General features: G+C 43.1%; 1 protein-coding gene across 1 annotated transcript in view; it reads left to right on the top strand.

The window, feature by feature from the left end:
• Window positions 1–18750, top strand: part of SRGAP3 (SLIT-ROBO Rho GTPase activating protein 3) — a 99451-nt gene extending 80701 nt beyond the window's left edge. The window contains 5 exon segments of the mRNA XM_015423530.1: window positions 2119–2198; window positions 9304–9484; window positions 11848–11997; window positions 12478–12805; window positions 17910–18750. Of these exon segments, the coding sequence (XP_015279016.1) occupies window positions 2119–2198; window positions 9304–9484; window positions 11848–11997; window positions 12478–12805; window positions 17910–18326 (1156 nt within the window). The 3' untranslated portion in view covers window positions 18327–18750.
• Window positions 18751–19092: the final 342 nt, after the last annotated feature.

Below are 19092 nucleotides of genomic sequence, written 5' to 3'. Positions count from 1 at the left end.
TGGGCTGTGTAAGGGAGCCCGAGACAGCTGGGCTGGCGGTGCCTCTGGGCTCAGCTGCCTCTGGCTCTCTGGTATAGTCCCTTTTGGGCTGCGGGAGGGAGCCTGCAGCTAGGACAGTGAGGAGAGCTCTCCCTGCCATCCCAGTTGTGGGCTCCGTCTTGCAGACTGATTTAAAGGGGCTGCAGGGGGAAGGCCCAAAACAGCTGAGCTAGTGGGGAGAGCGGCACAATCAGGAGAGAGGGAGATGGGATGCCTCTTCCCCGGTGATCCTGTCTCCCTTTCTCCTGACTGCACAGCCTGTTTAAAGAGGCTGTGCCAAGGAGCCAGAGGCAGCTGCTGGCTCCCTGGCATAGTCCCTTTAAATGGGCTACACCAGTGAGCCTGAGACAGCTGGGCCAGTGCAGAAAAGGCTGTCCTCACTTGCTCAGCTGCCTCTGGCTCCCTGGCGTAGTCCCTTTAAATGGGCTGCATGAGGGGAGCTCTCCCTACCATCCCAGCTGTGGGATCCCTCCTGCAGCCCAGTTTAAAGGGGTTGCAGGAGAGAGCCCAAGACCACTGAGCTGACGGGGAGAGCTCTCTGTACCAGGGAGCCCACAGCTGGGCTGGTGGGGAGAGCTCTCCCCACTGGCTCTGCTGTCTTGAGCTCCCTCCTTCAGTCCCTTTAAACAAGCCTGCACAAGGGAGCCCACAGCTGATATGGCAGGGAGGGCTCTCCCCGCCTCTCAGCCATTGGTGTAAATGGCTCGGAGCCATTTATACCCTGCCTTCTGTTCTCTGTGAAAAACCTTGGGGAGCTCACAATGGCTCCGAGCCATTTAAACCAAACAGCTGAGTAGCAGGGAGCTCCCAGCCCCTCAGCTGTTTCCCATGAAGAGCAGAACACAGGGGTAGCATTCTGCTCTTCTCAAAGGGTCCAGACCACCATGGACTGTCCCCCAAATTTTGGAGAAGTTCATTGTGGTTTTTCAGTTCACAAACCTCGGTTCACGAACTCCAAACCGGCCAAAATGTGTGACGAACTTTGGTTCGTCAATTGGTTCGTGCCCATCCCTAAGCTGGACTCCTCTTCCCTTCCTCCTTAAAATAACTGGTGTGAGTTGGAGGAGCTGGTTATATCTAGTGGCTTCAGCACCGGCACATAGTGGCAGAAATAACTTTCTGTCTTGCTCTCTTCCTGCTGGCTTTTTAAAAAGACTGCTAGGAGGGAGAGGACCAGGCTTGGCTGCTGGTGCAGAAGATCATAGACCTGGTGACAGCTCGTCTGGTGTGTCTCCTGCCCACCAGGCAAGCAGCTGATTTTTAAGGAGGACTCTCTGGGGACACTGAAGCCCAGGAACAAAACCGATGTGTATCTCTTTACAGTGGGCTGAATAAAATACACCAGCCAGAAGGAGTTCCCATCAGACTCCCAAGTGTAACCAGTGGTCTGGCCATACTGATTTGTGAGTGAAATACCAAAGCAGTGAACAGGCAGTAATTGAACATTTTCGTGGTTATAAACTCATATTTGAGCTCAAACAAACATGTGGTTCAGGTTTCTTACTTCTTTTTGGCACAGGCTGTTGTGAAACTAATACATTAGATCTGGAACATGTAGAGATGTGTCTGCATTGTTTACTTCTAGAGATGAACATTGTTCTTTTCAGTTATATGCTAGAGGGGGAAATAATTATGAACAAGTCCCAAACAATATTTTTAGATTGGAGTGGGGAGTTGTTTTGGGTTTTTAAATTGTCAGATGCAGCTTTGGATGAAAATCTAGTAGATAGAAAGACCTTTCTGATGAGCTTACATAAAAATGAGAAGAGATTAAGACATGGAAATGTTTGAAACTAATCTTGGGTTTTCTTCCTAATAGTGTAACAAAATTTGTTGCAACTGGCATGAGTAAGAAATTATGTTTGTGCAGCTGTCTGATCACTTTGAACTGGGTGAGTTTTCTGTTTGAGGTATAAGTTAGTAAAATTGTGCCCTAGAAGCCTGCAGTTCTGAAAGCAAATTCATAAAAGATCCAGGTTACTTTTATTTCTTGAGTAGCACTGAATTGGTATCTTGCCTCTTGCTCTCCTTCCCCCTCCATTTTAATATTCACATATATTTGCCACACTTTCATTCCAGTGACAGCCCACACAGTGAGCCAGGCGCCATTGATGAAGCAGACCATGACAATGGCACGGAGCCACACACTAGTGATGATGGTGAGTGGAGAAACAAGCAGCATAAGATTGAGTCTAAGAGAAGCTACCAAGATCTACGTGGAGAACTTCAACGTGTGTTTTGTTCCTAATCAAATTACCCTGGGCTAAAATATGGCTGTTCTGCAGGAGAATATGTCTCTATGTGTTCGAAGTGCAAGAATGTAACTGATAAAGTACCTTGATAGACATGAAATAGAAGTAGGCCATGTAGGAACATACCAGATTACCTACTTTCTTTATATTTTCATTACAGGGCATTATGGGAAGTGTCTTTATGTCCCGGTTAACAAAGCTATCCTTTCCTTTTTTCCATTTGGCATAGAAGTGCCTGTTATAAAAAAGATAAATGTCCTCTTGGAATAACACAGGCTTGTCTAGAGGAATGGGGCAATTAAATACTGTTTCATCCTAGTAAAGGAGAGCCCAGTTTAGAATTATAGATTGAACTGGGAAAGGAAACTGAATCCCAACCCCGATTTCTACCATCTGGCTAAACTGTCAAAGTGATGGATTGTCACTGATTTACTCTTTGGCCCACTAAGTTCCGTTTATTCATACTTTTGCCATGATTGGATAAGAGCAGGCTTGGAGGGAAACTTTGAGCCTGCTCCCATAAATCCGGATTGGCTTAAAAAGGGAGCTCCCCAGCTACAGGAAAATCTGTAAATATGTTAGCCTGGATTGGAGTTCCATGTCATGACTGGTGGCAAGACCTGAGTCTAGACTCTCATGCTTTGTCTTGGACCCATTCCCAGGATGAGGAATGTAAGGGCTCTATGTGAGTATAGGATGAGCTAGCAAAATACACTTTCATATTTCTTTCCTAAAACTCTTTGTTGATTGTTCCCAGGTATCTGTACATTCCAGAATTTATGTTTAGTTTAGTTATGTTTAGTTGTAGGGTGCTTTTTTTCTTATTGATGATATTTGGGCGTTTTCTGAGGGCTGCTCAGAAAATCCCTATGCACAGTGCCAAGACCACTAGGTTTTTCTGATGGCTTCAACTGTGCTGAAAAGGACTGCTTTGACAGATAGAGAGAGGGAAGGGGGAGAGCATCCCACACACTTCTGTTTCTCTCTGTCGTACAACTCATGTTCACACATCGATTTTCTGGCTTGCAAAAGAAGCTCGGTTCAGGAGAATTCCTTTTGTTAGTGACAGCTCGTACCAAGAATAGATTTCAACAAGGGGAACGGGAGTTACTTATTCCCTGGAGGGTTAGAAGGTAAAGTTTTAAACATAAGACTGCTGGCTGGTGAATGCTGAGAGAGATGGAAGGTTTGTGATAATGACATCCTGGGACTGTTGTCTGTTTAGTATTATTCTAGTGTAGGACCAGCCTGATTGCCGAGGGTGCCAGCCCTCCCCACAGCTGCAGTCCACAGCCCAGCCATTGCCTGCCATGTGGCAAGCAGCAGCCCCAGAAGATACCTCTGCCCAGGGAGGAAAAGGAAAGTGCCTGCGGGACACCGCCATCATGCCTGAACTAAGACAGGGAAGCTCCTTAGTTTCTTACCTCTAGAGAAGAGGAAGAGGGGGGCAGGAGCAAAGAGGCACAGTGGAAAAGTTAAGGAAGACAGACTTAACTTCTCCTACCAATCACAACTTTGTTTGATCCTTACCGCTGTTCCTACATTTATATTTCCTATATTTATATTTATTCCTCTATTTATTCTCTTCCCTGAGTTGAAGCTCCCCAGTGGAACTGCTCCTCTAGATTTTTTAAAAGAAAGCCCCCTTTCAAAGCTAGAGACCCTTGCCCACCCTCTTTCCGAACTGAGAAGAAAACAAAAAGAGGAGGAAGGCTCCACTCAGGAGCCCCCCCTTTGTTTTTCTTACTTTGCCGTTCTTACTTTGCACAGTTGTTCCTCCCTTTCCCTTTAAAGTTGGCCCACCAAGTGAATATGCTGTACACACTAGAACAAAAATGTGGCAAAAACAAAGGAGGGGGAGAAAAAACTTGCACCATATTGCCCAACTTTCTGGGTGATTTTCTTGTACAGGGAACATGTTGGCACACGTATGTGTGGGTGAGGTGAAGAGGGAGCCATCATGTTTACAGCAATGCTGGGAGAGATTCCAACTGTCATCAGTTGTTTTCTAATGTGGGTATTGCTCAACAGTGGGGTGCTGGAGGGAAGCAGCACTCTTGCTCCTGCCTCACCAGCCCTGTTTAGTCTTCCAGCTTGCCCTTATTGACATATGTGGTAGGAGAAGTTAGTACCTTACCCTAGCCAAGGGTGCTAGGTCAGCAGATGGAAAACTTTCATGTCCACCCAAGTACGGTGTAGTAGAGTAGATCTTCACCCTTCCACTGTGTTTGCTGGCTGCTGTGAGCCAATCCATGGGTCTGTCTCAGATTGTAATGGGTCCGACACATGAAAAAGGGCATATGCTGGACCTTCTTTTCTGCACCAAGTAGATTGCTGATGATCTGATTTAGGGGGATAAAGATTTGGCCCTTGTAGTTGTCAGATCACTATCTTCTGAAGGCATGGTTGAGCTTGTTGCCTCCTCCCTGTAGATCTGGCTTTGGAGATTAATTTGGATGGTCTGCCTTTGGAGATTAATGGATCTTGCTGGTTTCCAGGTGGGTCCTACTTGGAGGGAGAGTGGGGTAAAAATATACTCGATAGATGCACACTCTGTATACTACCAGTCAGCTCATAGGAACTTCAAAGAATGGACAAGGCATGTATCTCAGTGCCAATGCGACTCAGTATGATACGAGATTCACATTTGGTGGCACTGAAGAACACTGTGGGGACAGGACAAAGTCATAGTTCTCCTAGGGTGCCAATTTCATTAATTGTATTCATTTTCAGTTTGTCAATCACAGATTTCTGTTTTCTGTGAAAGTTCTGCCTGGAATCCCATTTCATACTGAAATAGCATGACATGAACATTTTTACTATGTGATCCCTGGTTACCTGAGGTAACCAATGTGAGTCATCTAGTAAATATTGCTCTTGTTGTAAATTGCCCTCACTTGCTTTCATTGATGTCAGTGCAGGACCTCAATCTAATTATTTTTATAACACTGGAATGTTGTCATGTGCATGATCCGTGATCTATCATATGAAGTATTCCAGCCAATCTGGGAAGTACAGAGAGGAATAACCAGAAAGGCGGGGAAGGGCTGAACTGAATAAAAAATGGTCCCATAAAGCATTTGGATATTCTTCCATCTGTCCCCAATGTAGCCCAGAAATTAAAATGGGATAATATTTGTCACAGCCATGTTGTTTTTCTATAAACATTCATACCCCACTTTTCATTGCAGTTTAAGGTGACTTAAAATCATACTTAGAAAACATGTCCAGTTAAAACCAAAATAAATGAACAAACCTCAAATCTTTCTCTCCTTCCCTTGCTTAAAAGATGTCCCCTTAACCCCCCCCCCCAAGAGCTCTGGCAAACAGGGAGGCCTTGCCGTGCTTCCTGAAGGCCTTCCAAGGAGGGGCTCCACTCACCTCTTCAGGAGCCCATTCTACAGAGCAGGAGCTGTGATGGAGAAGGCTTGGGCTCTGGTCGGTGCCAGGCAGGCCAGCCTAAGGGGTGGGGTAGCCACTGTTAGAAAGATTGAGCTGGAGAGATGCAGTCATGTTTCTCCTGTGCAGAAAGAAAGAAAAGTGCCTGCCTGGCACTAATTACAAAAAAACAAAATTATTCACATACACATTTCATTTTACAAAAGAACTGTCTTTTAAAAAAAAATATATTTGTTGTTGTTGTTGTTGTTCAGTCGCACAGTCGAGTCCGACTCTTCGCGACCCCATGGACCAGCTCCCGCCAGGATATAATAAAAAACAACAAGACTAAGCATATATCAAATCTTATACAATTATATATCCTTCCCTCCTCCCTCCCCCCCCCCCCCCCCCCCCCCCCCCCCCCCCCCCCCCCCCCCCTTCTCCTATTCTTCTGCCTCCATATTATTAAGTTTCCTTGTCATTTTGTCCATTTCAGCCATAAAAAGTAAGTTATTAATCCATTCCCCAACTTCCGGGACCTTCTCTTGTTTCCAACATTGGGCATATGTCATTCTAGCAGTCGTTATCATATACCACATCAATGTCCTTTTTGTCATATTGACTTCTTCCATTTTAAGTCCCAAAAGTAATATTTCCACTTCTTTCTTGAATTTACATTTCACTTTTTTTTTCCATTTCTGCATGTACCTCAGCCCAAAACATGTTTGTGTTTTCACACGTCCACCATATATGATAAAACGAGCCCTCTACTTTTTTACACTTCCAACATTTGTTTGACATATTACTGTTCATATTCACAATCTTTTTGGTGTCATATACCATCTATACATCATCTTATAGCAATTTTCTTTTAAATTATTACACGTTGATATTTTCATTGCATTCTTCCATAAAAATTCCCAAGATGACATAGATATTTCTTTGTTCATATTAACTGCCCATTTTATCATTTGCTCCTTAACTGTCTCGTCTTCAGTATACCATTTTAATACTGTCTTGAGCATCAGTGAGAAGTAATTTATTTTATTTTATTGGGTTTATATCCCGTCATATCCCAAAATCAGCTCAGGGTGGCTCACAACAGAATTAGATATAAGTAAATATAATAAACAGACTAAAACGAGTTTAAAACATTCCGGCCACATGGTGCCATTTAAATTTATTTCATGGATTAAAAGACCATAATTGCAGAATTCTATCTGCAGCATGTCTATGTGTATGCCTGCTGTATGTTTACTAAAAAGCATGGATAACAGTAATATTTTTCATTTGGTGCTGTATGTACATAATGTCCCTGTCCTATTGAGGCATATGATGGGGAGATGACATAAATGGCTCTAATTGTTGATTGGTGCAAAGATGTCATAAGAGGAGGAGAGGGGACAAAGGATAATTCAGATAATTGAAGATGGATGTTTAAAGGGAGGATGGGAGGGAGATGTCAGCCTTAATTTTTCAACACTGGTGACAAACAGGCTACTTCAACTGAAAAGTCAAGGCAAGCAAGCTTCCATTTAGGCAATTTTATGCCTGAATGGTTACATTAATAGTTCTGATTGGAGTTTCTGGGTGATTAACCATGACACAAGCATGGAGAGGAAGAGCTGTTTTGTTTTATGAATTTACATACCCTTTTCCAGCGCTCCTGCTGTGTAGCCCCTCTGAGAAATTCAATATTTCATCCAGATCTTGATGCTTCCAGAATGGTCACCACTAATAGCTCATTCCAAGATCATTTTTCAATTCTAGTGATTACTACCCCACGCCACCTCACTTGAGCAGGGCAAAGATGTATGATTTAGGTAAGATTTTAGTATCAAAAAGTTGGAACTAAACTGTAATGTAATAACAATATTGGGATACAATAAAAACATTTGAAAAAAAAAATTAGGTAAGATTTCTTACACTGTGCTGTTACCCTGGATGGGTATGGAGAGGCACTGAATTCACTTCCAGCGGCTGTTCTGGGTTTTAAAAGTGGCCAAGACAACTCCTTTGGAAGGTCACAGCTGAGCTAGTATGGCATTTTGTCACCTCGGCATCGTAGTTATAGACAAACTGCCTTTGAATAAATGGCTATTCCATTTAGCTATCATGACAAACCCTACCCTTTATGATGATAACATTTTAAATAAAATCTTGACATAGGCTGGAGATAGATGGCAAGTTATTCAGAAATTGTAAAGACAGTTTGATTGTGGTGATTCCACTTTTGCCCCTGTATATTGGTTCAATTCAGACACACCACAATTTAATGAACTTTGCCTAAAGCAATTGTCTGAATACAGGCCATTCCAACAAGTGTGGTTAGTTAAGGTATATCTGACAAGGATCTGTAGCCAAAGTCTGAAGTTAATCACACACACCCTTTTTTTTTTTGCTCCTGTAAAATTGCCATGCATGCACAGCCACAGGTGCCTAGATGAAAATTATTTAAGCATGTATTGAATGGTCTGTGGAGTGACACTTTGTTGCATTAACTTGACATGCTGTTGTGAAGATTTGTTCATCTAATCCTATAAGAATGTCTTTTTTTTTGCTTCAGTCTGTAATTTGCATAGTCATATGGGTAAATTCCAAGGCAAAGACAAATTAAAAGTGAGGAATCTGGCCCATCAGAAGGACATCCTCATTTCTGTCAACTCCTATGATCTCATTAGCATTTGGCATTAGGTGAGCTGCTATGAGTATGCCTCAATGCTGGTATATGGAGTATTGGCTGTGTTTAATAAATACCTTGGTCAGATACCCCGGTAGATCCAAAAGTTCTACTTTACGTACAGGGTGCAGGGATGCTAGCATTTGTGGGCATGTTAGCATTTGCGGCTGAACATTTATGACAAAGCCTTGGGAGAGTAGACTACTAACTCTGTGTGGTCCAAGCAGACTAAGTCATAATTGCCATTTTGAACTTAAGGGTCTGAATGCCTGAATCAGATGAACAAGCAGATTTTAGAAATGCATGCTTTGACTCGCATGCAGAAAATGTGCACCAAGAAATCTGCAGAAAATAACTATATGTGTCAGAATGAGCAGAACCAACTTAAGGGGGCTGAAGTTCGGTTTCCGGGACCAGTTTTAGGTATGGAGTGATGAGGTTGTGTAATTTCTGGCCTAGGCACATAATGTGATTTGGTCTCTGAAGCTTAAATGGATTTGGACCTATCCAGTTCCTAGATCCCCTAGGAGATCCATACTCAGAGCAGAGGAAGAGGATAAAATAAACTTACTTAAATGGAAATCTAACAGCACAGCAGTGAAGGTTTGGGGTTGGTCACAGTATGACTCCCTATTCTTTGGTAAGGAAAAGTTATTTTGATCAAGAGCAGAGGTACAGAGTGCATTTAAATGGTTTTGGTAAAATTCTGCTTTTCACTGTTGTATAGATCTTCTTTCATAATTCTTAGTTTCTATGTCCTCAAGGGATGCCAAGAAGAACAGAATTTTGCTTATTAGGAGGTGGAGTACTTGGATGTAACATCTTCAGGATAAGGGGCAGAATTAGCCATATTGAGAGATACATTATCTTCTGGCATACAGTAATAATCTGTTGAGTTATGATGATAGAACCCTTAAAATTCACCTCCCTCCTGTATTCTCTACTTTTCAGAAGTGGAGCAGATTGAAGCCATTGCAAAGTTTGACTACATTGGGCGGTCCCCACGTGAGTTGTCCTTCAAGAAAGGAGCCTCACTCCTTTTGTATCACCGGGCCTCCGAAGACTGGTGGGAAGGTCGTCATAATGGCGTGGATGGCCTCATACCCCATCAGTACATAGTGGTACAAGACATGTGAGTGGGAAGAAGTTGGCTGCACAGAGTGTAATGTTTTTCTTTGTGTTCAGGTTGCAGGTATGATATGAAGCTTGCTAGGTTTGGTTGCTTGTTGCATCTTTCCTAAGAGTAAAACTGAAATAGGAATTGATTTATGCCCCATTTTTTCTCTATCCTGTTTTGTTTTCCAGTAGAATTTGTTTTTCAAGCCACTAATAATTGCATCTCAGACAGACCAGTGTTTGTCTTCCTGAACTGCAGGCAAGTAGAGAATATCAGGGCCAGCATCAGGAGCAAGAAAATGTTGATGTGCGCTGTTACGTCTGTTATGTCTTATTTTGGGCGAGCTGCATCCAGGAATTGTTTGCATATTCTAGACACAAGAGCCAGGCCACCTTTCTTTTCTTAGATGGACAACTATTAACCAGATAGCTGTGGGGCTAATTTACCTGTGCAAAGCAGAGTGTGCACCAGTAGGCTTCAGGTACCTCATTTACAAATGAACTAGTGCTCAAGATGTTTTCTTTTATCTCTGTAGACTTCATAGAGAATGACACTTAAACAATCAAACAAACAAAAACTCCTCAGAAATAATTGCAGAGCTTTCGCTTCATTTTATCCTGATTTTAGTTTTCTGTGTTTCTGAAATTTAGAGAACTACTGTTATAGATCTGGCAAATAATTCAAAACACATCAGAACAGTAGCTCACATATTTAAAAAACAGGGTTGGTTAGGTGAGATCCAATGAGATTATAATGCTCTAATAGTAAATCTTCTACAGATTCCTACCCCTAATCGTTACCATCTAAGCGGCCAGCAGTTAGATGTATGCTTCAAAGTAGTGCTGTCCTATGTATGATGTCTCATAACTATATAACAAAAAAAATGGACAATTTCCTAGTATTTTTGTTCTCAATAACCATATTTTAAATTGCGTGACTGGTAATATTTATTTGTTCACGAAAAGCTCAGGAAAGAGATAGCTGGTTATTGGTGTTGTGGTGGGGGAAGAGAGCAAGATGGGTTCAGTGTTAGGATACAGTTGTTATTTATTTACTTAGAAAATGTATGCACAAATCCTGAACTAGCTAGGCCTGAATGCCAACTGGATGGCTGATACAGGTAAGCTGTAGAGAATAGATTCCCTGAGGTTGGCACTAACAATTTTTTCCATGGCTCATAAAAATAAAATGGGGAGCTTCCCCTTTCAATCAAGATATAAATAGTTGGTTTAGACTGAAGCTTCTTCTTCTTCCCCCTCCCCCTCCTTGCTGCTGTTCCTGAGTTTGCCTCTCTGGAGCCTACTGTTAGCCAGTGATGGCTGGAGGTATGAAATTTCCAAGTACTGTATTCAGTACCATGCTGAGACTCTGGAAAGGACTGGGGGTTCCCCCCCTGTTGCGGTACATTTATATCCAACATTTTAGGTTTAAAATTTCATATGTAAAAGACTGTTTTGATTATTGTAAAACTACAAAAACCCACTTTGTTTTAATGAAACAGGCTTTTCCCCAAGGAGTTGAAGGAGGAAGTAGATCCATATAAAGTGTGCCACCATGAGGGGTGTTTGTTAATCCTGACTGATTTAGACCCTTCCTCAGAGCCAGTTTGGTGTTGTGGTTAAGTGCGTGGACTCTAATCTGGGAGAACTGGGTTTGATTCCCCACTCTTCCACTTGCACCTGCTGGATGACCTTGGGCAAGCCATAGTTCTGATGACAGCTGTCCTTGAAAAAGAGCAGTTTCTGTCAGAGCTCTCTCAGCCCCACCTACCTCACAGGGTGTCTGTTGTGGGGAGGGGAAGGGAAAGGAGTTTGTAAGCCGCTCTGAGACTCCTTTGGGTAGTGAAGGGCGGGGTATAAATCCAATCTCCTCCTCCTCCTCCTCCTTCCTTCCTTCCTGATGCATTTTCCCCCTCTCCCAAATCTCTCTCTTTTTGTACTGCCTGCCTCATTACAGCCTTTTAGGGGTGTATGTGAATAAGCAAGCAAAAGTGTTTACAGACACCGATTCTGTTAAACTTGAGAAAGTTAGCAGTGATATGCTTCTCTTCAATAACAACAACAACAACAACAACAACAATAATAATGAACTCATGGTCAATTGAACAAGGCAAGAGTGTGTGTTTCGGGGTCTATTCCTGGTTTGCAAGGGCTTGTCTGAGTTGAAGGAATAAGTGGGCCACATTGTGGAAAAGCAAACCTTTTTTTGGTGGCTGTGTCTTAGCTCTCCTTGATGGACTCAATCCATTTGCAAGTACTACTGTCAACAGAGATCCTAGGCACAGGTATGAAGGAAGCACTAACAAGTAGAACTCCTCTCTCAGGCATCTGACATGAAGGGATTTGCCCTGGCTTGACAGAGAGTTTCATTATTCATAGGGACGATGCATTCTCTGACAGCCTGAGTCAGAAGGCAGACAGCGAGGCGAGCAGTGGACCGCTGTTGGACGATAAAGCCTCATCAAAGAATGACATCCAGTCTCCAACGGATCATATTCCAGACTATGGATTTGGGGGAGTAATGGGACGGTAGGAAACTAATTTGTTCTGAGTATGGATTTTGGGGAGCGATGGCAGGTTGAGAAACTGATTTGTTCTGATACGGATACCTCATCTTTCCAGAAAAGTTTGAATGCATGGATTGTGGGAAATTTAGGACACAATTGCGCAGCTGGAGCCAGTTTGGTGCAGTGGTTAGGAGCACAGACTCTAATCTGGGTGAACCAGGTTTGATTCCCCACTTCCCCCACATGCAGCTATTGGTGTGACCTTGAGCAAGCCACAGTTTTCTCAGAACTGTTCTCTCAGATCTCTCTCAGCCTCACCTACCTCACAGGGTGTCTGTTGTGGGGAGGGGAAGGAGATTGTCAGCCGCTCTGAGACTCCGAGAGAAGAGCAGGGTATAAATCCAATCTCCTCCTCTTCCAGCAGGGCTCTACAGAGATTGCTAATCGGGTTGCTTTGGGGTCTTGGAGCAGTAATGTCATGATCCTCTTGAATTTTTCATAGGGTACGACTGAGATCGGATGGAGCTGCAATCCCTCGTCGTCGGAGTGGAGGAGACACACACAGCCCCCCACGAGGGATTGGCCCTGGAATAGACACCCCTCCTCGTGCAGCTGCTTGTCCCAGCAGCCCTCATATTTTGCCACTGAACAGAGGCAGGATGGAGAGCCCAGAGAAACGCAGGATGGCAACCTTTGGCAGTGCTGGCAGCATCAATTATCCAGACAGGAAAGCTATGACGGATGGCCACCCGTTGAGGCCTGCTTGCAGCTCAACTCGGCACAGCAGTCTTGGAGATCAGAAGTCACTAGAAGCAGAAGCACTGGCAGAGGTAGAGGAGAGCCTTATAAAAGAGCTGCATACTGTGAACATATGAGCATATATATTCAGGGGGCAGATTGTGGGGGGTTCCACTCAAGCCCATGTTATGCCACCGAGAGTGGCCTGTTTTATATGCCAGTTTTGTTCTTGACTTAAGTATCTGAATGAAGCCCAACAGTATTCGCAGTACCGCTAGGTGGGTCTAGTCAACTCTTGGATGGAGTGAAGGTGACTGCTCACTCCACATGCCTCCGATGTTCACCACTTTTAGGATCCTAATCAAGTGTCCTACCATATTAGGCTGCTGTAATATTTTTCAGTCATAAAAAATGCTGTTTTTTAATGCTTCCCCTCCAGTGAAATAAGTTTTCTGGAGAGTTTTCAGGAGGCTATAAGGCACACAGAATGAAGAGTAAACAAGGTTGTGATCGATGCCAGGCAGAGGCAGAATGTAACGTACACTAATTAGAAGGAACAAAATGCTGAAAGAGAGTATGCTCAGTCAGGGCTGAGAGTAACTGGATCCAGATCCAGAAATGGGCTGGGTGTTGTATAGCCGAGGACCCTTGCTTTCTTTTCCTAGTTTTGGAACTGTGTGTTGGAGCTAGGACTTGCAGTAGAGAAAATACTGCTTGTTGGCCAAACAAGGGAAGCAGACTGAGTTCCCAGTTTTTATATACAGCCTGGCCAATTGAGAAGGCTTCGTAGTCCTTGCCAATCGCAGGGGCCTGTGTTGCAGCTGCCCTGTTCTCTTCTGTGCCTGAAGAGGTCTCTGAGGCCCAGTCTCTATAGTTCTAAATAGCATGCTAGGAAAAGGCTATTACTATGGATTCTGAGAAGTATATGAGGATTCCAGTTCCTCATTTCCCTCATTAAATAAATGTAGTAGGAGAATTGGCAGGTGCTAACAGGGCACAATATTTCCTCCTGCTTTCCTTTAACTGCAAATGCTTCTCTCCTATCCCCAGTTTATTTCCCCTCCTGCCATGTTCATAAACCAGAAATTGTTGCTTGGGGGAAATGTATTTGCTTGGAAATCTAGTTCCACCCTTGATCAAAGCCTGTAAGATTCCTCATTCAAGCCTCAGAGCTCTTGGCAATCACTTGGAGCTATGGGAGATTAGTGACTGAGATTTTGAATACAAATAAATGATACTGAGCTCGATTCAGCACTGTAAAATGGTTATGTGGCTCGTGACTTCTAGTTCAGCTGTTCTGAGTGAATTGAATGAAAAACACTTTACTGTGATTTCTCAGAAGATTTGAAAGCAGGCTGTAATGGGTGAGATGATGCACTGGAAACTTGGCTGTTGTGGTCCTCATATTTGGTCTCAGTGAATTCTGAATATTGCGGATGTGTCCACATATGTAATGATGTCCATGTGTTACTTCTTCACATACTGCATTTGTCTCAGGTATGCATGTATGTGTGAGTAATTCCTGCATCCGCAAAAAAACCCCAAAAAACAACAACCACCCCATAGGGGATTCCTGAATTGAGATGCAGATCACTGAATACTTTTTGTGACTTGTAGCTGGCCTGAGTCTCTTAGTAAATATCATCATTCATTTCAGTAGGCACTTTCCCTCCCGTGCTAGAAGGATGCTCGCTGGGCAATTAACAAACACTAACATAAAAAGATACAAGGTGGTTGCGATCTGATACTTCATTTTGGTCCCGGTCACACAGGCTGGATAACCGGGGGGGGGGGGGAATGCCTATTAGCACCGTCGCAATTTGACGCGCCCCAGCGCGATCAGATGCGACAGCGTTGTTTCCTGGGCGGTTCTTTCCAACGCGCTCCAACCAGGAAGCAGGGACGCAAGAGGAGCACGCTGGGGCGATCAGACGGAGAGCGTCTGTCTGCAGCCCGTCACAACCGTTTAATACTGGAGTTTCCCAGGTACTTTTAAACTCCGCATCTTCAGCCAGACGATACCGGTTGGCCACGGGTGCGCCACGCTTGCCAGATGTGGCGGTGTGATCGCGCCCATATAATCCACCTGGCATTCGTGGCTCTCCTGCGGCAAACTCTGCGTGTGATGGGGCCCATGTTTCGTTTCTTAAATTCGAAATAGCAAGTAGCTGTGTCTGCAGATTGCCATTAGGGACTGGATAGGGGGACAGTTTTCCCTAGAGCTTTTTTGGTGATGGTACTCACTAGTACTGAGTACCAGCACCTTGGCTCTCCCAAGGCCTGGGGGAACTGGTGGAAACTGGCACAACCTGATACATGAATACTGGCACTTTTTTTTTTTAACAAGGAAAGCACTGGTTCTCCCCAAACTCTTAGGCTGCATAGACTGCGGAAATGTTGATGGGGCTGTTTATTTTAAGGCTAACACTTAATAGCTTTTCAAACCCTTCAACCTTTTCTATGTGGGCTCTTGATTGATCGATTATGTTGTCACTTTGTTGCTTGTTGTTACTCTGCTACTTTCACCATAGTAACCTTAACAGTAATGGTGATAATGCTTTGGATTTCTAAAGATGAATGCCAGTTGGTTTTCCATACAGTGTATTGTCTTCATGTCCTTCCTTAAGGAAAATGAGGACTTTTGCTTTGATTGAAATGGCTTTTCCATTTTTTTTTTGCCTAGTGTTTCATTTGCACAGCAGTAAACCAAATAAAATATCAGTGTTTTCTTTGCATAGCAGTGGGATCTCTTTGTCTGATGCTCTACAGATTGCCATTACAAGAAATTACTAATTGTTTGTGTAGGCCATTACTTCTAGTGTGGGTGCAGAGGCCAGCAGAAAAGGAAATTCAGAATGAGTCTGACAAGCCTTCCGTCAGCAGGTTGATACATAACCACCTTAATATGTATAGTTTTGCATACTACCATTGTCATAAAAAGGTAGGGGGATACGAGTCCTCCAAGCTTGTCAAATTCCATTCTGAAACTACTTTCCAGAAAAAATCACTTTTCAGGCAGCCAAGATGTAAAGGGGGACATGATAGATTTTATGTACAGGGTGGAGAGAGTTGACCATTAGAACTATCTCTTCCTCTCCCAAAATACTAGAATTTGAGGGCACCCAATGAAGCTGGTGGGCAGTAGATTCAGGATGGATAAAAGGAAATGCTTCTTTATACAGTAAGTGATTAAAATGTGGAATTCACTGCCAGAGGATGTAGTGGTGGCCATAGGCAGCTTCTGAAGGGGGATTAGACAGATTCATGGAGGTCTATCAGTGGCTACTAACCATGGTGACTAAAGGGAGGCTCTATGTTCAGAGGCAGTAAACCTCTGAATACCAGTGCCAGGAGGCAACTTCAGGTGAAGGCCTCAGCCTCTAAGCCCTGTAGTTGGCCCTCCACACAAACTGGTTGGCCACTGTGTGAGAAAGGATGTTGGGTTAGATGGACCACTGGTCTATCCAGCATTCTTATGTTAAGAAGGTAAGGAGGGGGGAGAGAAAATAGAGTGAAGGGAGGAGAGTAAGAACAAGAGGCTAATGAAAGAAGTACAGGTGTCAAGTATTTCTGTGTTAAATCAGAATAGCTTTTTCATATTGTCAAGGAATATGAAAAAAACCCCAACTGATTGCTCAGTTGAGTGCACCTGAAACAGCAGTCGCTCGAGAACAGCTAAGTATGCTGTGCTGCAAGTTCAGACTTTAGTCCATTTCCTGATTAAAAACAATTCAGCCCCAATATCAAATGAATTTCTTTTCACAGAGTGGGCCCCTAACTAAATTAGATGCTGGAGGTATGACTGAGCTTTACATTCCTCTGTAGTACTAAGGGTATCCTAGAGGTCTAATTCTTCAAAGAGAAGCTGAGATGATGCCAATTTTGGATGTTTGTTCTAAATGAAGACTATGGAGTTGCTAATATAGTCGCTGGAAGGACTTGAAAGGAAGCGTCCACTACTGTCACATAGCCCATCTCAATTTTTTAAAATAAAATCAGTTTTGTCTTTTCTGGGTAAAGTGACACTGTTTGTTGCCATAGGTTAAAGTGTTGCTGCCAGTAATGACTATTCCTCTTCTGTATGTATAATCCAGAAATTCATTTGTGTACTTTTTGTTTTTGTTTTTGACGAAGTACATGGGTCAATGGGATCTGCTGAAGCAAGCCAAGTCCATTACTCATGCACTGCTATCAAATGTTACTTTCCAGAGCTTAGTCAAGTTTTATGCCAAGACTTGTCTTTCAGATTTGCTTTCTACTGAGTGCAGCAGAAGTTGCTTACTTGTTGAGTGCCACATACATTCCTGAATATCAGGAACATTCCTCAATGCCAGGAGTTTAAGGAAAAGGACAGAGTGACAGCAATATTCATTTACATATTTTACTTATGATATCTTAATTTTAATACCAAGCATTTTATTTTTCTTGAATGATTTCTTAACCAGTAACTACTACAATTGGGAAGAATGGCCAAATACATCCCGTTTTGTATTCACTTGTGAAAATAAAGTGTAAGTGTAAAAATAGTAAAAGTAAACTTTGTAGCATAAATATTAATTTATTTATGAAATTTATATCCCACCTTTCTGCCCTCATAAGGGTCACGAGGCTTCTAACAAATTAAAACGTACATGATAGAATCACATTTTAAAATCATTAAAACCATAACCCCATAAAACCCATACCATTAAAACAAGAGCTAAAATACATACAAAGACATAAAAACAACAATTAAAACATTGGTCAGGAAGGGGGATCACTGAGGAAATGCCAAATAAAGAAAAAAACAGTATTGCAATCCACTTATTTACAGACATACTGACCTGCGATCAGCATCACTGCCAGAGCATAATTGTCCGATGAGATAATAGTTTGTAAACACATTTTGGTCTAACGTGAAATACATGACAAAATTATTGTGCTAGCGTATTGTACATGAAAAGTGAAACCCAGGGATTGCTTTCTGTAAGTGCATGGAGATTGTTTTAAAGTTTGCCTACTTTAGCACTGCACAAAGCCTTTACCAGTGCTTCCAGTAATGCCAGAACAGCACAGCTGTTTTTGTTCTGCTCCTGGTTCTTTGGTTCCAACCCTATTTCTGCAGGGGCCAAAGTGGTGCTGAGGAATAAGTGCATCAGTAAAGCTGCAATGCAAGTACAGTTATTGTCTTTCTGTTTGCATTTGTTGTGTTTGCAGGACATTGAGAAGACTATGAGCACAGCGTTGAATGAGCTGCGTGAGCTTGAAAGGCAAAATACTGTGAAGCAAGCCCCTGATGTTGTCCTGGACACCCTGGAACCAATGAAGAACCCACAGATTGGTTCTGTCAACTCTGAACCTGCCAGTCCCCTCCATACCATCATGATCAGGGATCCGGATGCTGCCATGAGGCGTAGCAGCAGCTCTACCACTGAAATGATGACTACTTTTAAGCCCGCCCTCTCTGCTCGGCTTGCTGGAGCTCAACTTAGACCACCTCCCATGAGACCCATCAGGCCAGTCGTTCAGCATCGATCCAGTAGCAGTAGCAGCTCAGGAATGGGTAGTCCTGCAGTGACGCCCACAGAGAAGATCTTCCCTAACAGTTCCTCAGATAAATCTGGCACCATGTAGCTTGCACCATCCCAAGGGGATCTTGGCTGGGAAAATGGTTGATCCTTCCTGGCTCTCATGATTTGGGACAGAAGCTGAGATTGTACAAATGATGTCATTAAAGAAAAAGGAAACGAAGCTGCCTTTGTGGAAAGAACGGCACTTGGGATTGTTGCTGAGGCTAAACGATATCATAATAGTTACACGCTCATCAAGTTTGCTGGAAAGCTGTACCGCCAAATAAGATGGCCATTTTATGTATTACCACTGGAAATATACAAGTCTGTGTAGAAGTATATATTGAACTGTACATAGCCCAGTAACATTTTAGTAGATTTACCTCAGAAACTCACCCTTAGACTTATGTTAGAGAAAGTTTTTGTGCGTGTGTGTGCGTGTGTGGGTTATGCAGCAACTGTGCATTAAGCAATAGAAGATTGGTCAGTCCTGGAATCATATATATTTCATACCAGTTTGGCTTTAGAGTCACTAACAAGAGATAAGATGCGGGTTTGGCTCAACTGTTGCCCTGCAAATGCTGAAGTGCATCTGAAGATCAAGTCCGTCCTGATGGATGGATTTACTATCTTCAAAGTTATCTCTTAGGAGTGCTTCATTGAAATGTGGAAACTCTGTGGTCATTTCCTGGTTGGAGGAATCATACCACCTGTGGATACACAGAAATGAAAAGCAGTACATCTTTCCTTTCAGGGAAGAGGGAACCTCAGATTTTCTGTACGTACTTCATGTTGTAGCACAGTATTAAGGGTGTACAAAAGAAACTCAA

The sequence above is a fragment of the Gekko japonicus genome, unplaced genomic scaffold (genome assembly GCF_001447785.1).
Source record: "Gekko japonicus isolate JY-2015 unplaced genomic scaffold, Gekko_japonicus_V1.1 scaffold3222, whole genome shotgun sequence".
NCBI lineage: Eukaryota > Metazoa > Chordata > Lepidosauria > Squamata > Gekkonidae > Gekko > Gekko japonicus.
Note: the sequence above shows the minus strand (reverse complement) of the source record. Positions and strands in the feature narration are given on the sequence as shown.